The 17,367-nt window shown below is 46.9% G+C and overlaps 1 protein-coding gene across 3 annotated transcripts in view; it reads right to left on the bottom strand.

Moving 5' to 3' along the window:
* The window catches only part of Abcc1 (ATP binding cassette subfamily C member 1), a 122,694-nt gene extending 113,026 nt beyond the window's left edge, over positions 1-9,668 (bottom strand). For 2 of the 3 annotated variants that reach the window (XM_027387692.2, XM_027387693.2), the window contains exon 1: positions 9,528-9,668. In XM_027387692.2, the coding sequence (XP_027243493.1) occupies positions 9,528-9,656 (129 nt within the window). In that variant the 5' untranslated portion in view covers positions 9,657-9,668. Of the gene's footprint in view, positions 1-9,084; positions 9,198-9,527 lie in introns of those variants that run through there. The other variant, XM_027387694.2, reaches the window with a different exon arrangement.
* Positions 9,669-17,367: the final 7,699 nt, after the last annotated feature.

Here is a 17,367-nt window from a genome sequence, read left to right as displayed (position 1 = left end):
CAACTGTGAACAGGGCTGGGGTTGAGAAAATAGGGCCCTTTTCTCCCATGCCTTAGAATTCCCATAAACACAGGGTCTTACCACAATATGGTGTCCTCAATCAGCTAACCCCAAGGGGAAAAGTCAGGCACACACCTCCATCAGGACAGATGATATCCCCAATTTCTTGGCTGCTCCAGGATGTCTGGGCTCTCCTTAGAACTCCAATCCACTTATTTGCTTTTATAAAAGTTCAGGCAAGTTTTTACAAGCTGCTGTTTATACTGACCATTAAGATCTGGTCATAAAAGCCACACCTTGCTCTAGTTGGAAAACCTAGAGCCTCAGGCATATCAGACACTTATTTCAGAATCCTAGGGTGCCCAGGAGAACAGCCCTCAGCCCACCCTTTCCTGCTAAGGCAAACACACCCTGGACTGAGACAGGGTCTTCATGTTGCTAGTCTAACCCGCTGGAGATGAGGTGCAGCTGAGCAACTGAGCACTTGCCTAGGCATTCAAGACCCTGGGTTCAGTCCCCAGAAACACATAGAAAGCATTAAGGAAAGATCCTAAGGGCTGGAGAAATGACTCAGCAGGTAAAAGCTTGTACTGCTTTTGCCAAGGATCCAAGTTCAGTTCCTAGCACCTGCATCAGACAGCTCACAATTACCTATAACTCCAACTCCCATTGGGGCACCCAATGTTCTGGCTTCCTCAAGACCCACACACATGCCCATCATACATACACAGAGAGACAGAGACACAGAAAATTAAAAATAAGCATGGTGGACACACCTTTAATCTCAATATTCTGCCCCATCCAAAAATTATCTATCTAGCTATCTACCTGTGTGTGTGTGTGTGTGTGTGTGTGTGTGTGTGTGTGTGTGTGTGTGTGTGTGTGTGTGTGTGTGTGTGTGTATTAATTAAAGCCAAGTGGTGGTCATGCACACCTTTAGTCCCAGCACTCAGAAGGCAGAGTTCAAGGTCAGTATGGTTTACAAAATGAGTTCTAAAACAGCCAGGGCTACAAAGAACCCCTGTCTCAAATACCCAAAAACATAGTTAATCTCACTATTCTGGAGGCAAAGGCAGGCTCATCTCTGTGTGTTTGAGGCTAGAGGCTAGCCTGGTCTATACAGTGAATTCCAGGCTAGCCAGAATTATGTAGTAAGGCCTTGTTTCAATGGTGGTGATAATGATGATGAGTCTTTTTTAAAAATCTAAAGGCCAGGCTTGGTGGCACACATCTTCTAATCCCAGTATTTGGGAGGCTGAGGCAAGAGGATCAAGAGTTTAAAGCAAGCACAGACTACATAGTTAAGATCCAAGTCAACCTTTGTCCCAAACAAAGTAACCTACTGAGCCAGATAAGTCCCAGTTCAGTCACCTTAAGGTTGGGCTACGAGGCAAAAGATCCCAATTTGAATACTAACAGACAGATGTCACATGGACTCCACCCAGGAAGACGGCTAACCAGGTGTGAGAAAGTACAAGCAAAGACAATGGACACTTGGCCTTCCAAGAGAGCAGCAGTAAGGAGGAGCGGGTTCTACAAGCCTGTTTTCCAGAAGCAGCTACAGTGAGTCCCAGTACTACCAGTATTATTTAAGAGAAGCCAGAAATCAGGTGTTTATGCAAAATCCTCCAGTAGTTAAATATCAGAGATAACAAGCAGTTCACATAATTAAAATAAAGCCAAAAACCCAACTGGTGAAGGTACACACTCAGGCAAGAGAATCATGAGTTCAGGGTCATCCTCAGCTACACAGCAAGTTTGAGGCTGGCCTGGGCTGTATGAGAGAGTAATAAAAAAAAATAAAATAAATATTAAAGACTAAGTAAATAAATAAAGCCAAGCCAGCCTAGAGGGAGGCTAGAACTAAAACCCAATTCAGAACACCTATCTCTAGCATACACACTGAAACCAGGCCTACTGGCACTAGCCTATAATCCCAGCAGCACTCAAGAGGCTGAGGCAGGAGGACAGTAAATTCCAGGCAAGCCTGAGCTACAAAGCAAGATTCTGTCCCAAAAAGAAAACAACAAAAAGCCAGATATGGTGGAACATACCTTCGATCCCAACATGTAGGAGGTAGAGGCAGGTGGCCTATGAGTTTGAGGCTAGCCTGATCTACACATCAACTTCCAGACCATCGTGATATAGGATATCCTGTCTGCAAATAAATACATTTTCAGTTTTATTTATTTGTTCAAATGTTGGTTGAGTCTACTGGATGTAAGGCTTGGGGCCCAGGAAAAAACAGGTGGACATGACCCCACTGGACTATTGCAACACAAAATACAAAACATAGAAGAGCATTTTATCCTGAATATCTCAGAGAGAGGCTTCAAGGAGTTTGAAAGCTATTCTAGCATTTTAGGTCATTTATTCATGCAACAAGTAACTACTGGGCACCAGACCGTGCCTTAGATACTAGGATTACAGTCACATACACAGTAGACTCTTTTATGTATAAGAAAAATTAAGGGCTATGAGGTGGGAGCAAAAAACTGGGTGTACAAGAAGTGACAGGGGTCACGAAAAAGATGCCTGAAAAGACCCTGTGACAGGAGAGAAGAGAGTATCCAAGAAAGCAGTCAGATAAGAACAGAGAGAGAGCAGGGCCAGATGTTCCAGAGATGGTTGAACACAATGGGAGCCACTGAAGGGTGCTAAACAGAGGAAGGGCAGGGTTTGGTCTGCCCCTCCCTCCTGCCCTCTCCCTGTCTGTCTCTCTTACTCATTTTGTTTTTATTGTTTAGAGACAGGATTTCTCTGTGTAACAGTCCTGGCTGTCCTCGAACTCAGAGAGAGATGCCTGCCATTTCCAAGTGCTGAGTCTGGTGCCTCTTAATACAAGGCTGGAATTGGAAGTTCAGCTGGGAAGAGCTTGCCCAGCAGTTGCCAAGCCCTGGATTCTATCCCCAGCATCACAAAACATCACAAAAGAATAAAACTTAGGCCATTCGGTGGTGGTGCTTGCCTGTAATCCCAGCTCAGGAGGCAGAAGCAAGCAGATCTCTGTGAGTTCAAAGCCAGCCTGGTCTACAAAGTGAGCTCCAGGACAGCCAGGGCTGTTATACAGGAACACACACACACACACACACACACACACACACACACACACACACACACACACACACACACACACCCCAAAAGCATGATCCCTGGCTGCTGGGCTGATACTACAATGCAGGGACCAAAGGAGGACAGAGAAGAGTAATAGGAAGCTGGGTGTGGTGGTATGGGACTCTTATTCCAGTTACTAGGGAAACTGAGGCAGCAGAATCACAAGTTCAGGGTCCATGTGGGCTACAGAATTGAATGAAGGACAGCCTGGACAGTTTGGTGAGATCCTTGTCTCAAAATAAAAAGTAAAAAGAGGGCTGGATGTGCCAGTAGCTCAGTGTCTTCAGGCCCTAGGTTCAGTCCTCAGCCCTACAAAAATAAATATTGTCCAAAAGCAGTAACAAATCAATTAGCTCAGGCCCCAGGAGGCAGCCCTGACAAGTTTGGATACATTCTACAAGAACAGGCAGATAGACAGCAGAAGGGAACAAGAATCAAGGACACCATGGGTTTTGGCCCCCATAGAAAGGCCCACCTTCCCTGAAGACAGAGCACCAGAGGCGCCCCAGGCTCCTCCCAGGATGAAGTAATACAGGGATGTCCCAGAGTCCCCCACAGGGGTTCTGTGGATGCCCTCCAAGTCAACTTGTCACAGAGGGGCTCTGTCACCCACCAACATGCTCTTGAAGGGACCAGCTCCCCATTTCGGCAGCCATAACAGCCGAACACGTGCTTGTCTTACCTTATCTTAGTCACTAAGAAGTCAGATGCCTGCCTCGTGGCAAGGAACCAATCAGAAGTTAGCTGGTGGTGCTATGCTTTATGGCTCTGGGTGTGCTTTACGGACAAGTGCACAGCAATGATGCACAGAGCATAGCAACCACCCTGGGAGGGCCTATGGGCCATAACAACCAGTTGACCAATCAACACAGGGCAAGCCCTCCAAGCCTGGAGGCACACCAATCCTGAGCCTGTGCATACCCCTAGACACTCCCCTTACGCTACCCTATAAGAGCTCTATGCAGACTCTTCGAGCTTTCTTTTCTAGCCATCCGCCATGGTGGATGGATGAAAGGCCCAAGCTAACATGGGGTTAGCTTGTTAAACAACAATAAAGCCTCGTGCACTTTGCATCAAGTTTCCGCCTCCGCATGGTGATTGGGGTGGCCTCGGTCCTGGGCTGAGATCCTGGAGGCCTGAGCTTCCGGGGGTCTTACACTCTCAAGATGAAGCATCTCCAGGAGTGTGAAAGGAGTACAGCAGACACAGCAGATACAGGCATAGGCATGTGTGCGCACACCCACACCCACACCAGACCCTGGTCTTAACCACAGAGGTAGCTGCAATTTCCTCCTGCAAGGCCAAGGGGCAAGGTCATGAACTAGAGTCTCTCAGGCCAGTCACACAAGTTCCCAAAGCCATCTATCTGGTTATCGGTGCACCCTCACCCCACCACTGTGGCTGTGCTCCAATGCTACATCCACCTGGCGGGGGTGGGGGTGAAAGTAGGGACCCGACTGTATCAACCCGAAGGCAGAGGAAGACAGGTGCGGTAGAAGGCAGTGGAAGGACTCTGAAAAGCAACAAGGTGCTGGTGGAGTGGAGGGTAGGCTTTCCAAGGCCACTTGCTACCCTAGGAACAATTCCACCAGTGAGTCACCAAGATCCATCTGCTGCAGTGGTCAGGTACAGTGTTCAGGGGGTTGAAGAGTTGGAGGGTGCTACAAGCCAAATCAGCCCCCACAACCACTCACTCCAGATCGTGCACTGCTGATCTCCTGCTGATTTCTGTGTGTGCCCAGATGTTCTCAGCAGACAGGTGCAGCAAAAATCAAATATGGAGTCCCATCCAACTGCAAGCACTTACATCTACTGAGTGCTAACCAAGTACTGAGCAAGTACTAACCAAGCACTGTTCCCAGCGCTTGCCACAAATTCATTACTCAACATTCAAATTACTGCCATTTGCTATGTACTCCATTATTCCACATGGGGAAACGGAGACACAAAGTAGAAAAGTAACCCATTATAACTGCTGAACCAGTGTTTGAATGCAGGGCATACAGGCGCTTGCTCTGAGCCATCACCTACAAAACTGACAGTTCTGTGCTCAGCTTTTTATATTTTCCAATATTTCTACAATCAGGCATGAGATAAGTACATTTCATTTTCTTTCTATTTTGTTTTTTGTTTGTTTACTTGTGCACTGGGCCTCACACATGCTAGGCAAGTGCTCACCCACAGAGCTAAATCTCCAGTCCTTTTTATACATTTAATTTTGAAACAAGGTCTTGCTTAATTATCTGGGCTGATCTTAAATTTGTAGTCTTCCTGCCTCGGCTTCTTTAGTAGCTGGGATGACAGGCCTGCTCAAGGCTTAATACATATTTTCTAACTTTTCAATTTATTGTGTGTGATGGTAATGGGGGATGTTCTTCTGTGTATATGTTTCTCTTATTGGTTGATGAAGAAAACACTGACTGGCCAGTAGCCAGGCAGGAAGTATAGGCACAGTTACCAGATGAGGAGAATTCTGGGGAGAGGAGAGAGACAGAAGCCACCAGAGAGTCACCGTGTAGCCACTGAAAGAGTAATATGCTGGAGCATTCTCCGGACAGCCAAAACCACATGGAGATACACAGTTTAATAGAAATGGGTTAATAATTAAGAGAGAGCTAGCCAGTAAGAAGCCTAAACTATCGGCCAAACAGTTTATAATTAATGTAAGTCTCTGTGTGTTTATTTGGAAATGAAGGGTGGCACTGGAAAGAAACACATATGTATAAGGACACAAATACCCATGCATAGACCAAAGGAACATGCCAGGTGTTTTCCTCCAGGTGTGTTCTTTCTTTAAGAAGGTCTCTCACTGAACCTGAAACCTGATCTTTTGGAATGCTAGCTGACCAATCTTTTCCACCCACTCAATGACACAGCCATGCCTGGCTTTTTATATGGGTCCTGGGATTCGAACTCAAGTCCTCCTGCTTGCACACCAAACACTCTTGCCCACTGAGCCATTTCCTCATACTTTTTTTTTTTTTTAAGTAACTTACAAAGAGAGGCCCAGGCACCTTTTCCCACCATCTTCCAAAGAAAACCACAAAGCCCCCCTCCCATCCTACCAGCTCAACAGTCACAGTAAAAAGTAAGCCACTGCCAACCCTCAGCTCCAACTTTCCACTTAGAAGTTTCTCTCTTCTTATCCCAGACCTCTGTCTGAGGGAAGGTCGTAAATTCTCAAAGGCAGGCCCTTAGCCCAGGAGCAAAGAGCTCTGAGAGAGTCCCTACAGGTGGAAACTTGACTTCTCTAAGCATGGTGTTGGTCCTAAAAAGATGCAAGTATGAGCAGCAAACAGACTGCAGCCCACTCCCACCAAGGGAAGTGAATGTGAATCCCAGGGAATGACCAGCAGTCAAAGTGCAAGTGCATCATGTCTCAAGTCTCTGTGAGCCCTGTGCAGTCCATTCTACAGTTTGTGTTCTCAGTGTCCTCAGTCCCTCTGCATTCTACAACCCTTCCTCCCCATCTTCCAAAGGTTTCCCCAAGCTCCACCTAAATAAATATTTGGCTATAGGTCTCTGCATCTGAAGGGAAACAGAGGAGGAGTGGATCTGGAGGCAAGGGGAGGTGTGGGGGGGGTGGCTGGGAGGAGTGGAGAGAGGGGAAACTGCAGTGGAGATGTAATACGTGAGAGAAGAATTACAAAAATATACCAAGTGCAGTGCAGGCTAGATCACTCGCACTGATAAACCCAAGACCACAGCACAGTCTAGACCACTCACTCCATAGCCCTAGAAGGCTGGGAAGCTTTCCCCATACCCCTATTGTACAGCTAAACTGAGGCACAGTCAGCAGTGATGACAGCTTACTCAAGATGATAAAGTCTAGCAGGGCAGGGGATGTTAACACAGTGCTGTGTGAGGCCCTAGGTCCAATCGCAGGGTGGGGATGCAGCTACCTGCCTATCAGTAGGTAGTCTGTGCTGACTGCAACACTTAGCTTTGGAAGGCAGAAGCCACTGGCTTCAGTTTGCTGTCCTTTGAGGCACTGTCTCACTCTAGCCCAAGCCTCTCTGAAACTCTTCATCCTTTGGCCTCAGCTTCCCAAGTGCTGCAACTGTAGGTATGTGCCTCCATAACAGTCTAACCGACCTACTCTGTGTTGTGTTTGGATTCTCCAGCTATAGGGAAGTGCTTGCTTGCCAACTGCTCTCTCACCCATTCTGGTTCCAGGACTCCAGAAACAGAAGCATCCAGCAAGCCTAGACCAGTGGGAGGAGGGGCATTGATGAAAATTGAGGGAGGATGGGTCCCTGCCTAAGGTGAAGGTCAGCCACCATTATTGCCAAGCACAGTTCTTCCTTCTTAATTTTCTATGGCAAGAAGTCCCTAGAAAGAGAGAACACAAAACTGGGTTTCTTGGGTAGGTTTCTAGGCTGATTAGAAGATAGAGAACACCCCAAACACTTTTTAATCATCACTTCCCATCACTTCCCGGCAATAAAATACATCCTGGTTTGGGTTGGCAAGATGCTGGCTGCCTAATGACCTGAGTTCAATCCTCAGACCACACATGCTGGAAGGAAAGAACCAACTCCCTCAGATTTCTGACTTCCATATGTGTGCCATGGTATGCATGCCCCAGTTCTACACACACACACACACACACACACACACACACACACACACACACACACACACAGAGTACAGTATGTATGTATACATATGGATGGATATATATATAAAAATAAACTGGTACAGAATCCAATGTCTAATCAACTTACTTTCGCCCACCACAAAAGAAAATAATCCAGGAAATACACCATCAACTATTTAACACTGAGCCAGATCCCACTAGATCCTTGAAGAATAATTCTGTTCTCTCCACACAAAGCACAAGGTAGAGAACACACAGGTGTTCCTCTGTGGCAAACAGGCACCAAGCCCTTGCAGACTCCAAAATGCTAATCGCTAGCACTGTTTTCAGCCCTGGAGAAACCTCCAGCCTTGTGGCTTTAAAATGGGAGTCATATCCAAGTGTGGTAAGTTTCTCAACCAAAAATGGCACCCTTCCTCACCCAAAAGACTGAAGTCTGCCAATGGGCCTTCATAGGTTGTCACTATTATGAGGGAGGTATCCCAAAACAGTACAAGAAGGAACTTGTGGGCACTAATCAGCAACTAAGAAACGAGAGTTTTTCCTGTTTCTCAAAAAAACAAAACAAAACAAAAAAACTCTTTGTGTCCAGACTGTCTATTGTATTCACTAAATAATCAGGACAGCACGATACAGGAGTGTTCTGGAACAATGGGCAAATCGCATTACAGGGACACGAAATCCACAAGCACTGGGGATTATTAGCGCAGTCAGCCAGGGAAACCAGCCTAGGGTTATTTCAGAAGAAAGCTACCTGGAGAAGGCCAGAAGTCTCCGGAACAGCCCCAGAGCAGAGCCTCAGCACCATACAGGGTGGAAGGCACTCCCCTGGGTACCAGGGTCCCGGGCATCTCCACTGCACCCCAAACCCACAGAGGGGGGGGGGGCAGAACGGCTTCCTACCCTTCTCTTGCCTTATCCTTCCTGTTTCCTCAAACTTTCCTGGTAGCATTTAGGCAGAAAGGAAGGAAAGGATGAGAAAAACCTGATGCCAACGTAACAGGGAGGTAAACAAACAGTGGGGGACCCCCAAAACAAGGGGAGTGAAGTCACTTTGTAGAGCTCCTGCCCGGTGCTCAGAGACGGGGTGTGTGCTGTGAATGGGGGATCCTTACCCCTACTGGGGACGGAAAAACCCCCACTTAATGCCTCCAGCAGAACCCCAAAGCAGAGAGGCCGCTCCCCGCGCACGCCCAGCAATCCCGGAACCGGGTCCCCAGAGTCTGGCCGCGGCGGCTGCGCCCGGGCCCGGATGGCGGGTCCCCGCGTCTGCAGAGCGGGGCTCGGGCTGGGGAGCGGCTGGACCCGCACGTCCCAGCGTTCCCCGCGACCCCTAGACCTCCCCGACCACCCCGCGGCCCACCACCTACCCAAAGCGGGTCGGAGCCATCAGAGCTGCAAAACCTGCGTAGCGCCATGCGGGTGACCGGCTGAGCGAGAAGCCGCAGCGCCGCGCGGTTGGCCCGCGTCACCGGGATGCAGCCCCGCCCCACCCGCCCCGCCCCGCGCCACCCCGCCCGGCGCGTGGGAGCAAGCCAGGCAGGCTCCTTGGTGCCCCGGGCTGGGCGTGGAGGCCTCGTCTGCAGCTCCCACCTCCTGCCGGTTCCTAACGCCGACGCGGCCGCGAGGAACCCGGCGCTGGGCCCTCCACTCCCTGGCTTCGTCCCAGGCGATCCTAACTGTACAGCCTTTCCCGTGCTGCGGGATTTGGAGCTTTTTTCCCTTCAGAATCAACTGGCGGGGGTAGGGATGTGAGCTCCCAAGAAAGAAAAGGGAACAGATGAGGGGAACAGATGAGGAAACTGAGGCTCACCGGTGAGGAAACTCGCTCAGGGCCACTCAACGAGTACAAGGGGAGTTCGTTCGAATCAGGAACCTTAACATTCCATCCTATACACTGAGATCTCCATCCTAAACGCCTGTTTGCCACCCCTCCTCCCATGGTCTGCAAAGCACCCTGGGAATTCCTCCCACTCCCCCCTTTTTTTTTTTTTTTAAGAATTTATTTATTATGTATTCAATGCTCTGCCAGCATGTATTCCTGCATGCTGGAAGAGGGCACCAGATTTCATAACAGATGGTTGTGAGCCATCATGTGGTTGCTGGGAATTGAACTCAGGACCTCTGAAAGAGCACTCAGTGCTCTTAACCTCTGAGCCATCTCTCCAGCCCTTTCTCCCACTCTAGAGTGCAGCCAGGAAATAAGTCCTTTCCTTGTGGTTTCTTGGTTTGGATTTGGGAGATTTGGGACAGGGTCTCATATAACCAAGTCTGGCCTCTAATGCACTATGTAGTGGAAGATGATCTTGAACTCCTGATCCTCCTGCCACCATTTTTTTGATACAGGGTTTCTCTGTGTAGCCCCTGACTGTCCTGGAACTCGATTTGTAGATTAGGGTAGCCTAAAATTCAGAGATCCACTCCCAAGTGGATCTCTACAATGACCACTACAATGGGCCATGCCATGCCTCCACTTCTCGATAACCTAAACAACTGGGTTAATGTGGTGCTGAGAATAGAACCCAGGACTTCCTCCGTGCTAGGCAAGCACTCTACCCAAAGAGCTATGCCACTCCAGCCCCTCGAAAATACTTTAATTTTAAAAAAATAACAATAAAGGTAAGTGAGTAAGATAAACATAATTTATGAGGATCAACCACAAGCCAGAGAATGTTAGGTACCCGAGGCAGAGGCATGAATAAAACAGGCTCCGAACCACCCCATGAAGTAGGGCTGGCAAGAACCCAGCTGCTGATGTTCATCATAGAGGCAAGGACACTGAAGCCTAGAGACATAAGACTACTTAACACTCATGGTTAGAGAGCTACTCAAGGCTCCATGCTTAACAATATACAAACATTAACCTAAAACTCACATATCAACCCATGAAGTACATAGTATTATTCTTCCTGTTTTTCAGGTTGGAGACCAAACAGAAAACAAAAGCAACTTGTCAAAGATCATTTACATGGTGAATGACCGAGCCCAGCTTTTGAACAAAGCAGTCCTGCTAAAGGTGGGGGGGGGGAGTCAGGGGAGGGAATAAATTAATAATACCACTGTGTGATGCTGCCTCAGTACTGCTTAAGACACAGAAGAGCTGGGCGGAAGTCCAGGAGTCTAAACTTTCCAATGACTCCACCAATACCTCTAGTCTCTCCTCCTCTTCTTAGGTGTCTGCCTGATGCTCAGTCTCCGTTAGCATGCACATGAACAGCTACAGCAAATAAGAACAACTGAGTACACAAATGAGAGCCCACCGACACAAAGTTCTTGGTGAAGGAAGACGGAAGGACACAGGATTTTTCTGTGATTCTTTGACTGGTCCAGGTGCCCCCTCAATATGAGTGAGTGAGTGTTTGTTTGTTTGGTTGTTGTTGTAATAGTAACATTACTTATTTGTGTGTGTATGTGTGTGGGAATGCATGGCAATTACTTGTGGAGGTCAGAGGACAGCCTGGGAGACCTATTTCTCTTGGAACCAGGGCTCCAGGGATCTGTCTCAGGTCATCAAGCCTGGCAGTAAGTGCCTTTATCTGTAGAGCCATCTCTATTAGTGAGGTTTTTGGGGTTTTGGGGGTTTTTGTTTTTTGGTTTTTTTGTTTTGTTTTGTTTTGTTTTGTTTTTTTTGGTTTTTTGAGACAGGGTTTCTCTGTGTAACTTTGGAGCCTATCCTGGCACTCACTCTGGAGACCAGGCTGGCCTCGAACTCACAGAGATCCACCTGCCTCTGCCTCCCGAGTACTGGGATTAAAGGCGTGCACCACCAACACCTGGCTCTATGAGTAAGTTTTTAAAGGATAGTTACTTCCAGGTGACAATTCTCAATGCAGTGTTACCCATATTTTTTAAGCATCTGCTGAATATCAGGGGTCATTCCCTAGCAAGCTAGCAGCTAAGTCATGTTCAAATCTGATAGACCTTAGAATGGAGCTGTATTTTCAAGTGTTTTAATGATAAGGCAGGAGACATTAAGCACATAATTTCATAGCAGAAAGCGTGTTTACAACTGTCACAAAATCCAGGAAGAAAAGAAGATAAAGAAGGTCTAAAGGGAGCCAGGCCTGCTGAGGTAAAAGTCAAGAAGACTTTCTGGAAGACAGCTTTTGAGCTAAACACAAGCAGAGTTGGGACTCCAGTGTGGACTGTGTCCTGAGCTGAAGAAAGCAGCTTATAAGAAAACCATAAAGCAGCCAAGACTGGTGCTGTGTGCCCATGATCTCCGTACTTGGGAGGCTGAAGCCAGAAGATCCTGAGTGTTAGCTTATAAATTCTGCTGCACAAGTATGAGAACCTGGGTTTTAATCCCCAGCATCCATGTCAAATGCACCCATGTGTTAAAAAAAAAAAGACACCCATGTGTCAGGCACACCTTAGTCCTGGGGAGATAGACACAGGCAGATCCCTAGAGCTCACCAGACAGCCTAGTTGTGAAGTCCAGTGAGGATGCTGTCTCAAAAATAAAGTGGAGAAGGCCAATAAGATGGCTCATCTAGCAAAAGCACTTGCATGCAGACCTAACAACCTGAGTTCAGTGCTCCAGTCCCACAAGGTAACAGGAGAGAATTGACTACTGAGGCTATTCTCTGACCACAAGTGCTCCATGGCACACCAACACCTTCACTCACACACACATCCAAAATAAATTTAACTCAATTTGAAAAATAAGGTGGAAGGTTGGAAAGGGTGGCACACACCTTTAATTCCAGCACTCAGAAGGCAAAGTCAGGAAGAGCTGAGTGAGTTCCGGGCCGGCCAGGGCTAGATAGATAGATAGATAGATAGATAGATAGATAGATAGATAGATAGATGATAGAGTGAGTGAATAGCAAATGAGTCTTGAAGACATCCAATGAATACATGTGCACCTCCCCCCACACACAGACACACACAAACACACACACACACACACAAACACACAAGAAAATGAACAGCTGTGCAAGTGAGAAGGAACTTAGAGGAACCAGCTTAAGAATAGGATGGGGAGAGGGAAGCAGGAGGTACACATGTGGCCTAGGATGGAGTTACCAGGACCTGAGAGCACAGGACCCTGTTGGTCAAGGGAGACAGTGGGAAGAGTCATTGATGGAATTTAGGTAGGGTACAAGATGAAATATGATTTCTTTCCATTCTTAGCCTCTTGACTCACTTTTTCTTTCAACAAATCTTTGAACCTTTTCACTAGGCAAGCCTGTGAAAAGGTGTTGACAACATAAGTCACAAGGGGTGTAGATGCAGATTGGCAGAAAAGTTTAGTGGTTTCTACTAAGCTGAGCACCTCAGCAGGAGCTACATGTCAAGACAGCAGTTCTGTACAGGAGAAACACTGATTCTGTTCATCCATGACCTCTACCAGAAGGCTTGTAACACAGTGTGCATTAACCCCACAAAGCCTGATAAGGAACAATAGAAGGCAGACACAAACCATCGTCTGATCAGTTCTATTTATCTGATGTTCGAAAATAGGGCAAGTTGTGATTAGAGATATGGTTCAGCAGGTATGAACACTTGCTGGCAAGACTAACAACTTGAGTTCCGTCTCTGGAATGTGCATAAAGATGGGTGGAGAGAACAGACTCCCTAAAGCTGCTCTATGAAACCCCACATGTGCCATATGTGCTCACACTCATATACACACATAAAAATAAATACATTTTTAAGAAGAGGAAAAAGTGCCAGGTGGTTGTGGCACACGCCTTTAATTCCAGCACTCAGGAGGCAGAGGCAAGTGGATTTCTGTGAGTTCGAGACCAGCCTGGTCTACAAGAGCTAGTTCTAGGACAGCCTCCAAAGCCATAGAGAAACCCTGCCTCGGGGGAAAAAAAAAAAAAAAAAAAAAAACGGAAAAAGTAAATCAGGCCTGGTGGCTCAGGCTTGTCATCTCAATTACCCAGGAGACTGCAGTAGGAAGATCAAGGCCTTCCTGGGGTAGTGCAAGGCCAGTCTTGTCAATTTAGGAAACTGGGACCCTATTTCAAAAAGAGAATAAAACTGTAGCTCTGTGGTGGAGCATGTGCTGGCTCCCAGTGTACAGAGATTGACCCTCAGGACTGAGAACTAAAAAGAGGCAAAATTAATATATAAGCTGGACATCATGGCACACACCTGCAATCCCTCATCTCAGGAAGGCTGGCGTAAGAAGATGAATGCAAGTTTGAGGACAACCTGGTCTATATAGCAAATTCTAGACCAACTAGGATAGAAGTCAACAAGAACCTGCAAGAGAGCACAAAATGGCCTGAAGGTTGCGCAGGTTGATAGCAGTGTGTTCATACATACATACATACATACATACATACATACATACATACACACACACCATCTATCTATGTGTTTTTAAATGCATTGCACTTACTTTATGGAACTTACACTGTGATTAGGAATTTTAAAATTAGGCAGGCATGATGGTACCCACATGTAAACCTATCATTTAGAGAGTAGAACGCTGGAAGATTAAAAGTTTAAGACCAGTCTATATAGTAAACTAAAGGCCAGCCTGGGCTACCCTGCCAGATCCTTTGTGTGTGTTTTTGAGAGGAGATTTCATGTAGCCCAGGCTTGCCTCCAATTTGCTGTGTTTCTGAGGGTTACCTTAAACTCACAATCCTCCACCACCCAGGCACTTGGATAAACAGTATGTGCAAACTAAATAAATAATGTAAAGATTAAGATCAAACTCTGGGCTTCGTGCATGCTAGGCAAGCATTCTGCAACTGAGCTACATCCCCTGCCCCTCAAAAATTATTTTGCAAATAAAAAAAAGGAGTAAGATAAACATAATTCTTGAGGACCCACCAAGAGATGGTGTTGGGTGTTGTGGGGCAAGGCGGGGATCAAAATACAAGCCCTGCCAAGGGAGAAGTGGAGGTGGGCTGCAGCTTGGTGGTAGAGCATTTGCTCTGCATGCAAAAGACCCTGGATCCATCTGCAGCTCTGTCCAGAGAAAGAGTGAGAAAGAGAGACCCAAACTAGTAAATCTCTATGTGTGGGGGTGGGGAGTATAAAGCAGGGCCTCCTCAGCCAGACTGCAACTTTCAGGGTTTTTTGGGTTTTGTTTTGTTTTGTATTTTTTGTTTGTTTGTTTTGTTTTCTGAGACAAGGTTTCTCTACATAACAGTCTTGTCTAGGCTGGCTTTAAAATCTTAATCCTCCTGCCTTAGCTTCCCTAGTCCTAGGATTATAGCATACCTCACTATGCAGGATTCTGCAGCATTGTTCCATTATCCCTAGTTAAAAAATTCTTGGCTATCTGGTCCTTTATACCACTACATGTGGCCTAGGCTGGTGGAGTCTACACTGTGTCCTATTTATGCTGTGCAGGAGATCAAGCTTGGAGCTCTGTGTGTGCCAGGCAAACACTCTACCAACTGAGCTTCAGCCCCAGTCCTTCCTTTAGTCTAGGCTGGCTTTAAAATCTTAATCCTCCTGCCTTAGCTTCCCTAGTCCTAGGATTATAGCATACCTCACTATGCAGGATTTGGATTCACATGTTTTTAAATGGTCATTTCCTGTCTTCACCTGGGCCAACTTGTATTCCTGCCCAGTGTACTGCATTCATTTGGATGTAGTGATTGGACCAAGCTTGAGCATGTCAACCTATCACACAATCTGAAAGAGTAATTTGAGCTGAGAATCGGGGGGAAAGAGAATCTTGACTAGGCCTCCCCACCATAGCCATATTAGAAGTCTAACAAGAAACACATGTTGGAAAGGCAGTAGCCATCTTGATGCCTCAAATTAGGACCAAACCTGAGAAAGCAGAAACCAGGTGGTATAAAGGGAACCATTATCCTGATGGTTTCATTTGCTTCCTAGACTCAGCCTTGCTTTTGGAAGTTTTATGTGCAGGAGTCTCACATTCAGGTTTCTGAGCCAGTTTGCCCAGAGGCTAAAATGCCTGACAGATTTAGGGCTGGTCCTTTGTTTCTCCTTGAAGTTTTTCCTCTGCTTAGCCAAAACCTGCCTAGCCAACATCCTCACTTTTGACTCCTGCCAAACTAGCCCTGCCTCTGCTATCCTGCAAAAGACTCCCATAGTCACTATTCACAGTTTCTTTCCCATAGCCCCAACAAGCAGCTAAAAACAAACAAACTAATGGAAGGACTGGGGCTAAAGCTCAGTTGGTAGAGTGTTTGCCTGGCACACACAGAGCTCCAAGCTTGATCTCCTGCACAGCATAAATAGGACACAGTGTAGACTCCACCAGCCTAGGCCACATGTAGTGGTATAAAGGACCAGATAGCCAAGAATTTTTAAACTAGGAAGAATGGAACAATGCTGCAGAAACCTACATAGTTGTAACTTTCTAGGGTGCTGTCCTGTTCATCGAGTATTTTAATTGGTGCTTAATAATTCTACATAGTCATGGAGCACAGGGTGTGATAATTTGGTGCATGGATGCTGTGTGCAATGGTCAAATCAGACTAGAATTACATCACTTTAAACACCTGAAGTATTCAAGTCCTCTACTTTATTAAGAAAGAGTTGTCATCTGAGTGTGCTGGGATGCACGCTCCCGTTTCCTCTTCTGCTGCTGTTCTCTAACCTCCTTACACCTCTTTCCTCCGCACCCTTTGAGGCTTCCCATGACTCCTCCTCTACTGTCTACTTCTCTTTCTTTTGTTTGAGCAGACACATGTAGGGGTACTGCGTGTGCTCATGTAGGCCAGAGATTGATGTTAGATGTCTTCCTCTATTGCTCTCCATTTGTTTTTGGAGACACTGAACCTGGAGCTCACCAGTTGACTAGATTGGCCAAGACCCAGATATCTTCCTGTCTCGGCCTCTGAGGGGCTGGGATTATCAGTGTGTACCACCATGCCTGGTGCTTTTTCCTTTTCCGTGTGAAATATCAGTTCTGTTTAGACTGGCTGCCACAGGCCTTGCCACAAAGGATGCTGGGAGCTAGGAGACTAAACCAGGAAGGTGTACCCAGGAAGCAGAGGGTACAAGAAATTCAGCTGAGACCCCGGACCAGCAGGCTAGTTACCAGCAGGCTGCACTGGGGCCAGGCCCATGGAATTCAACTCCACTCATGGTCTCAGAGTAGAACCTTACCACCTCTTCCTTTGGGTTGACCTGGGCTGGGACAAACCACATCTGGATGCAGTGACTGCTTCCTAGACTGTAGTTGTTGACCTTGTAAAGGAGACACCAGATTTTATGTATAGAGGCCAGGCATAGAGAAATATATGTGGAAGGGGTGGCAAGCAGCTCCTGCAGGACATTAGCTATACCCTAAGGTCTGGTTCCAGCCCTTATACCTGTTGCTCACTGACAGTCCTCTTGCACAGAGACATATCAAGGATCAACTTTTTGTACAAGCTGTGGTCCTCGAGCTGATCCAGGACCCCAAGTCAGAGGAGCACTCATAGACACAAGTGTCTTAGAAAAATCATCATTTGCATTTCAATGTCATCACTCCATAGGCATCCAGTTGAACTGATCTGGGTAGAAAATATCCTTATGAGATTTGACATGTATTGGTGGAGCAGCACCAAATCTTACAAGGACTGCACTGCCCATGCACATTGGCCTGGATTTTCTTAGTGATGCTTAGTGTAAACATTGAGTTCAATCCTGACCTAAGTAGTCCTGAACTGTATACCCTATGTGGCCACCAACACCAGAAGGAGCAGCAGCTGTGCTATTAA

This window comes from Cricetulus griseus (genome assembly GCF_003668045.3).
Source record: "Cricetulus griseus strain 17A/GY chromosome 1 unlocalized genomic scaffold, alternate assembly CriGri-PICRH-1.0 chr1_1, whole genome shotgun sequence".
NCBI lineage: Eukaryota > Metazoa > Chordata > Mammalia > Rodentia > Cricetidae > Cricetulus > Cricetulus griseus.
The sequence above is the reverse complement of the archived record's forward strand: the minus strand, read 5'-3'. Positions and strand labels throughout refer to the sequence as shown.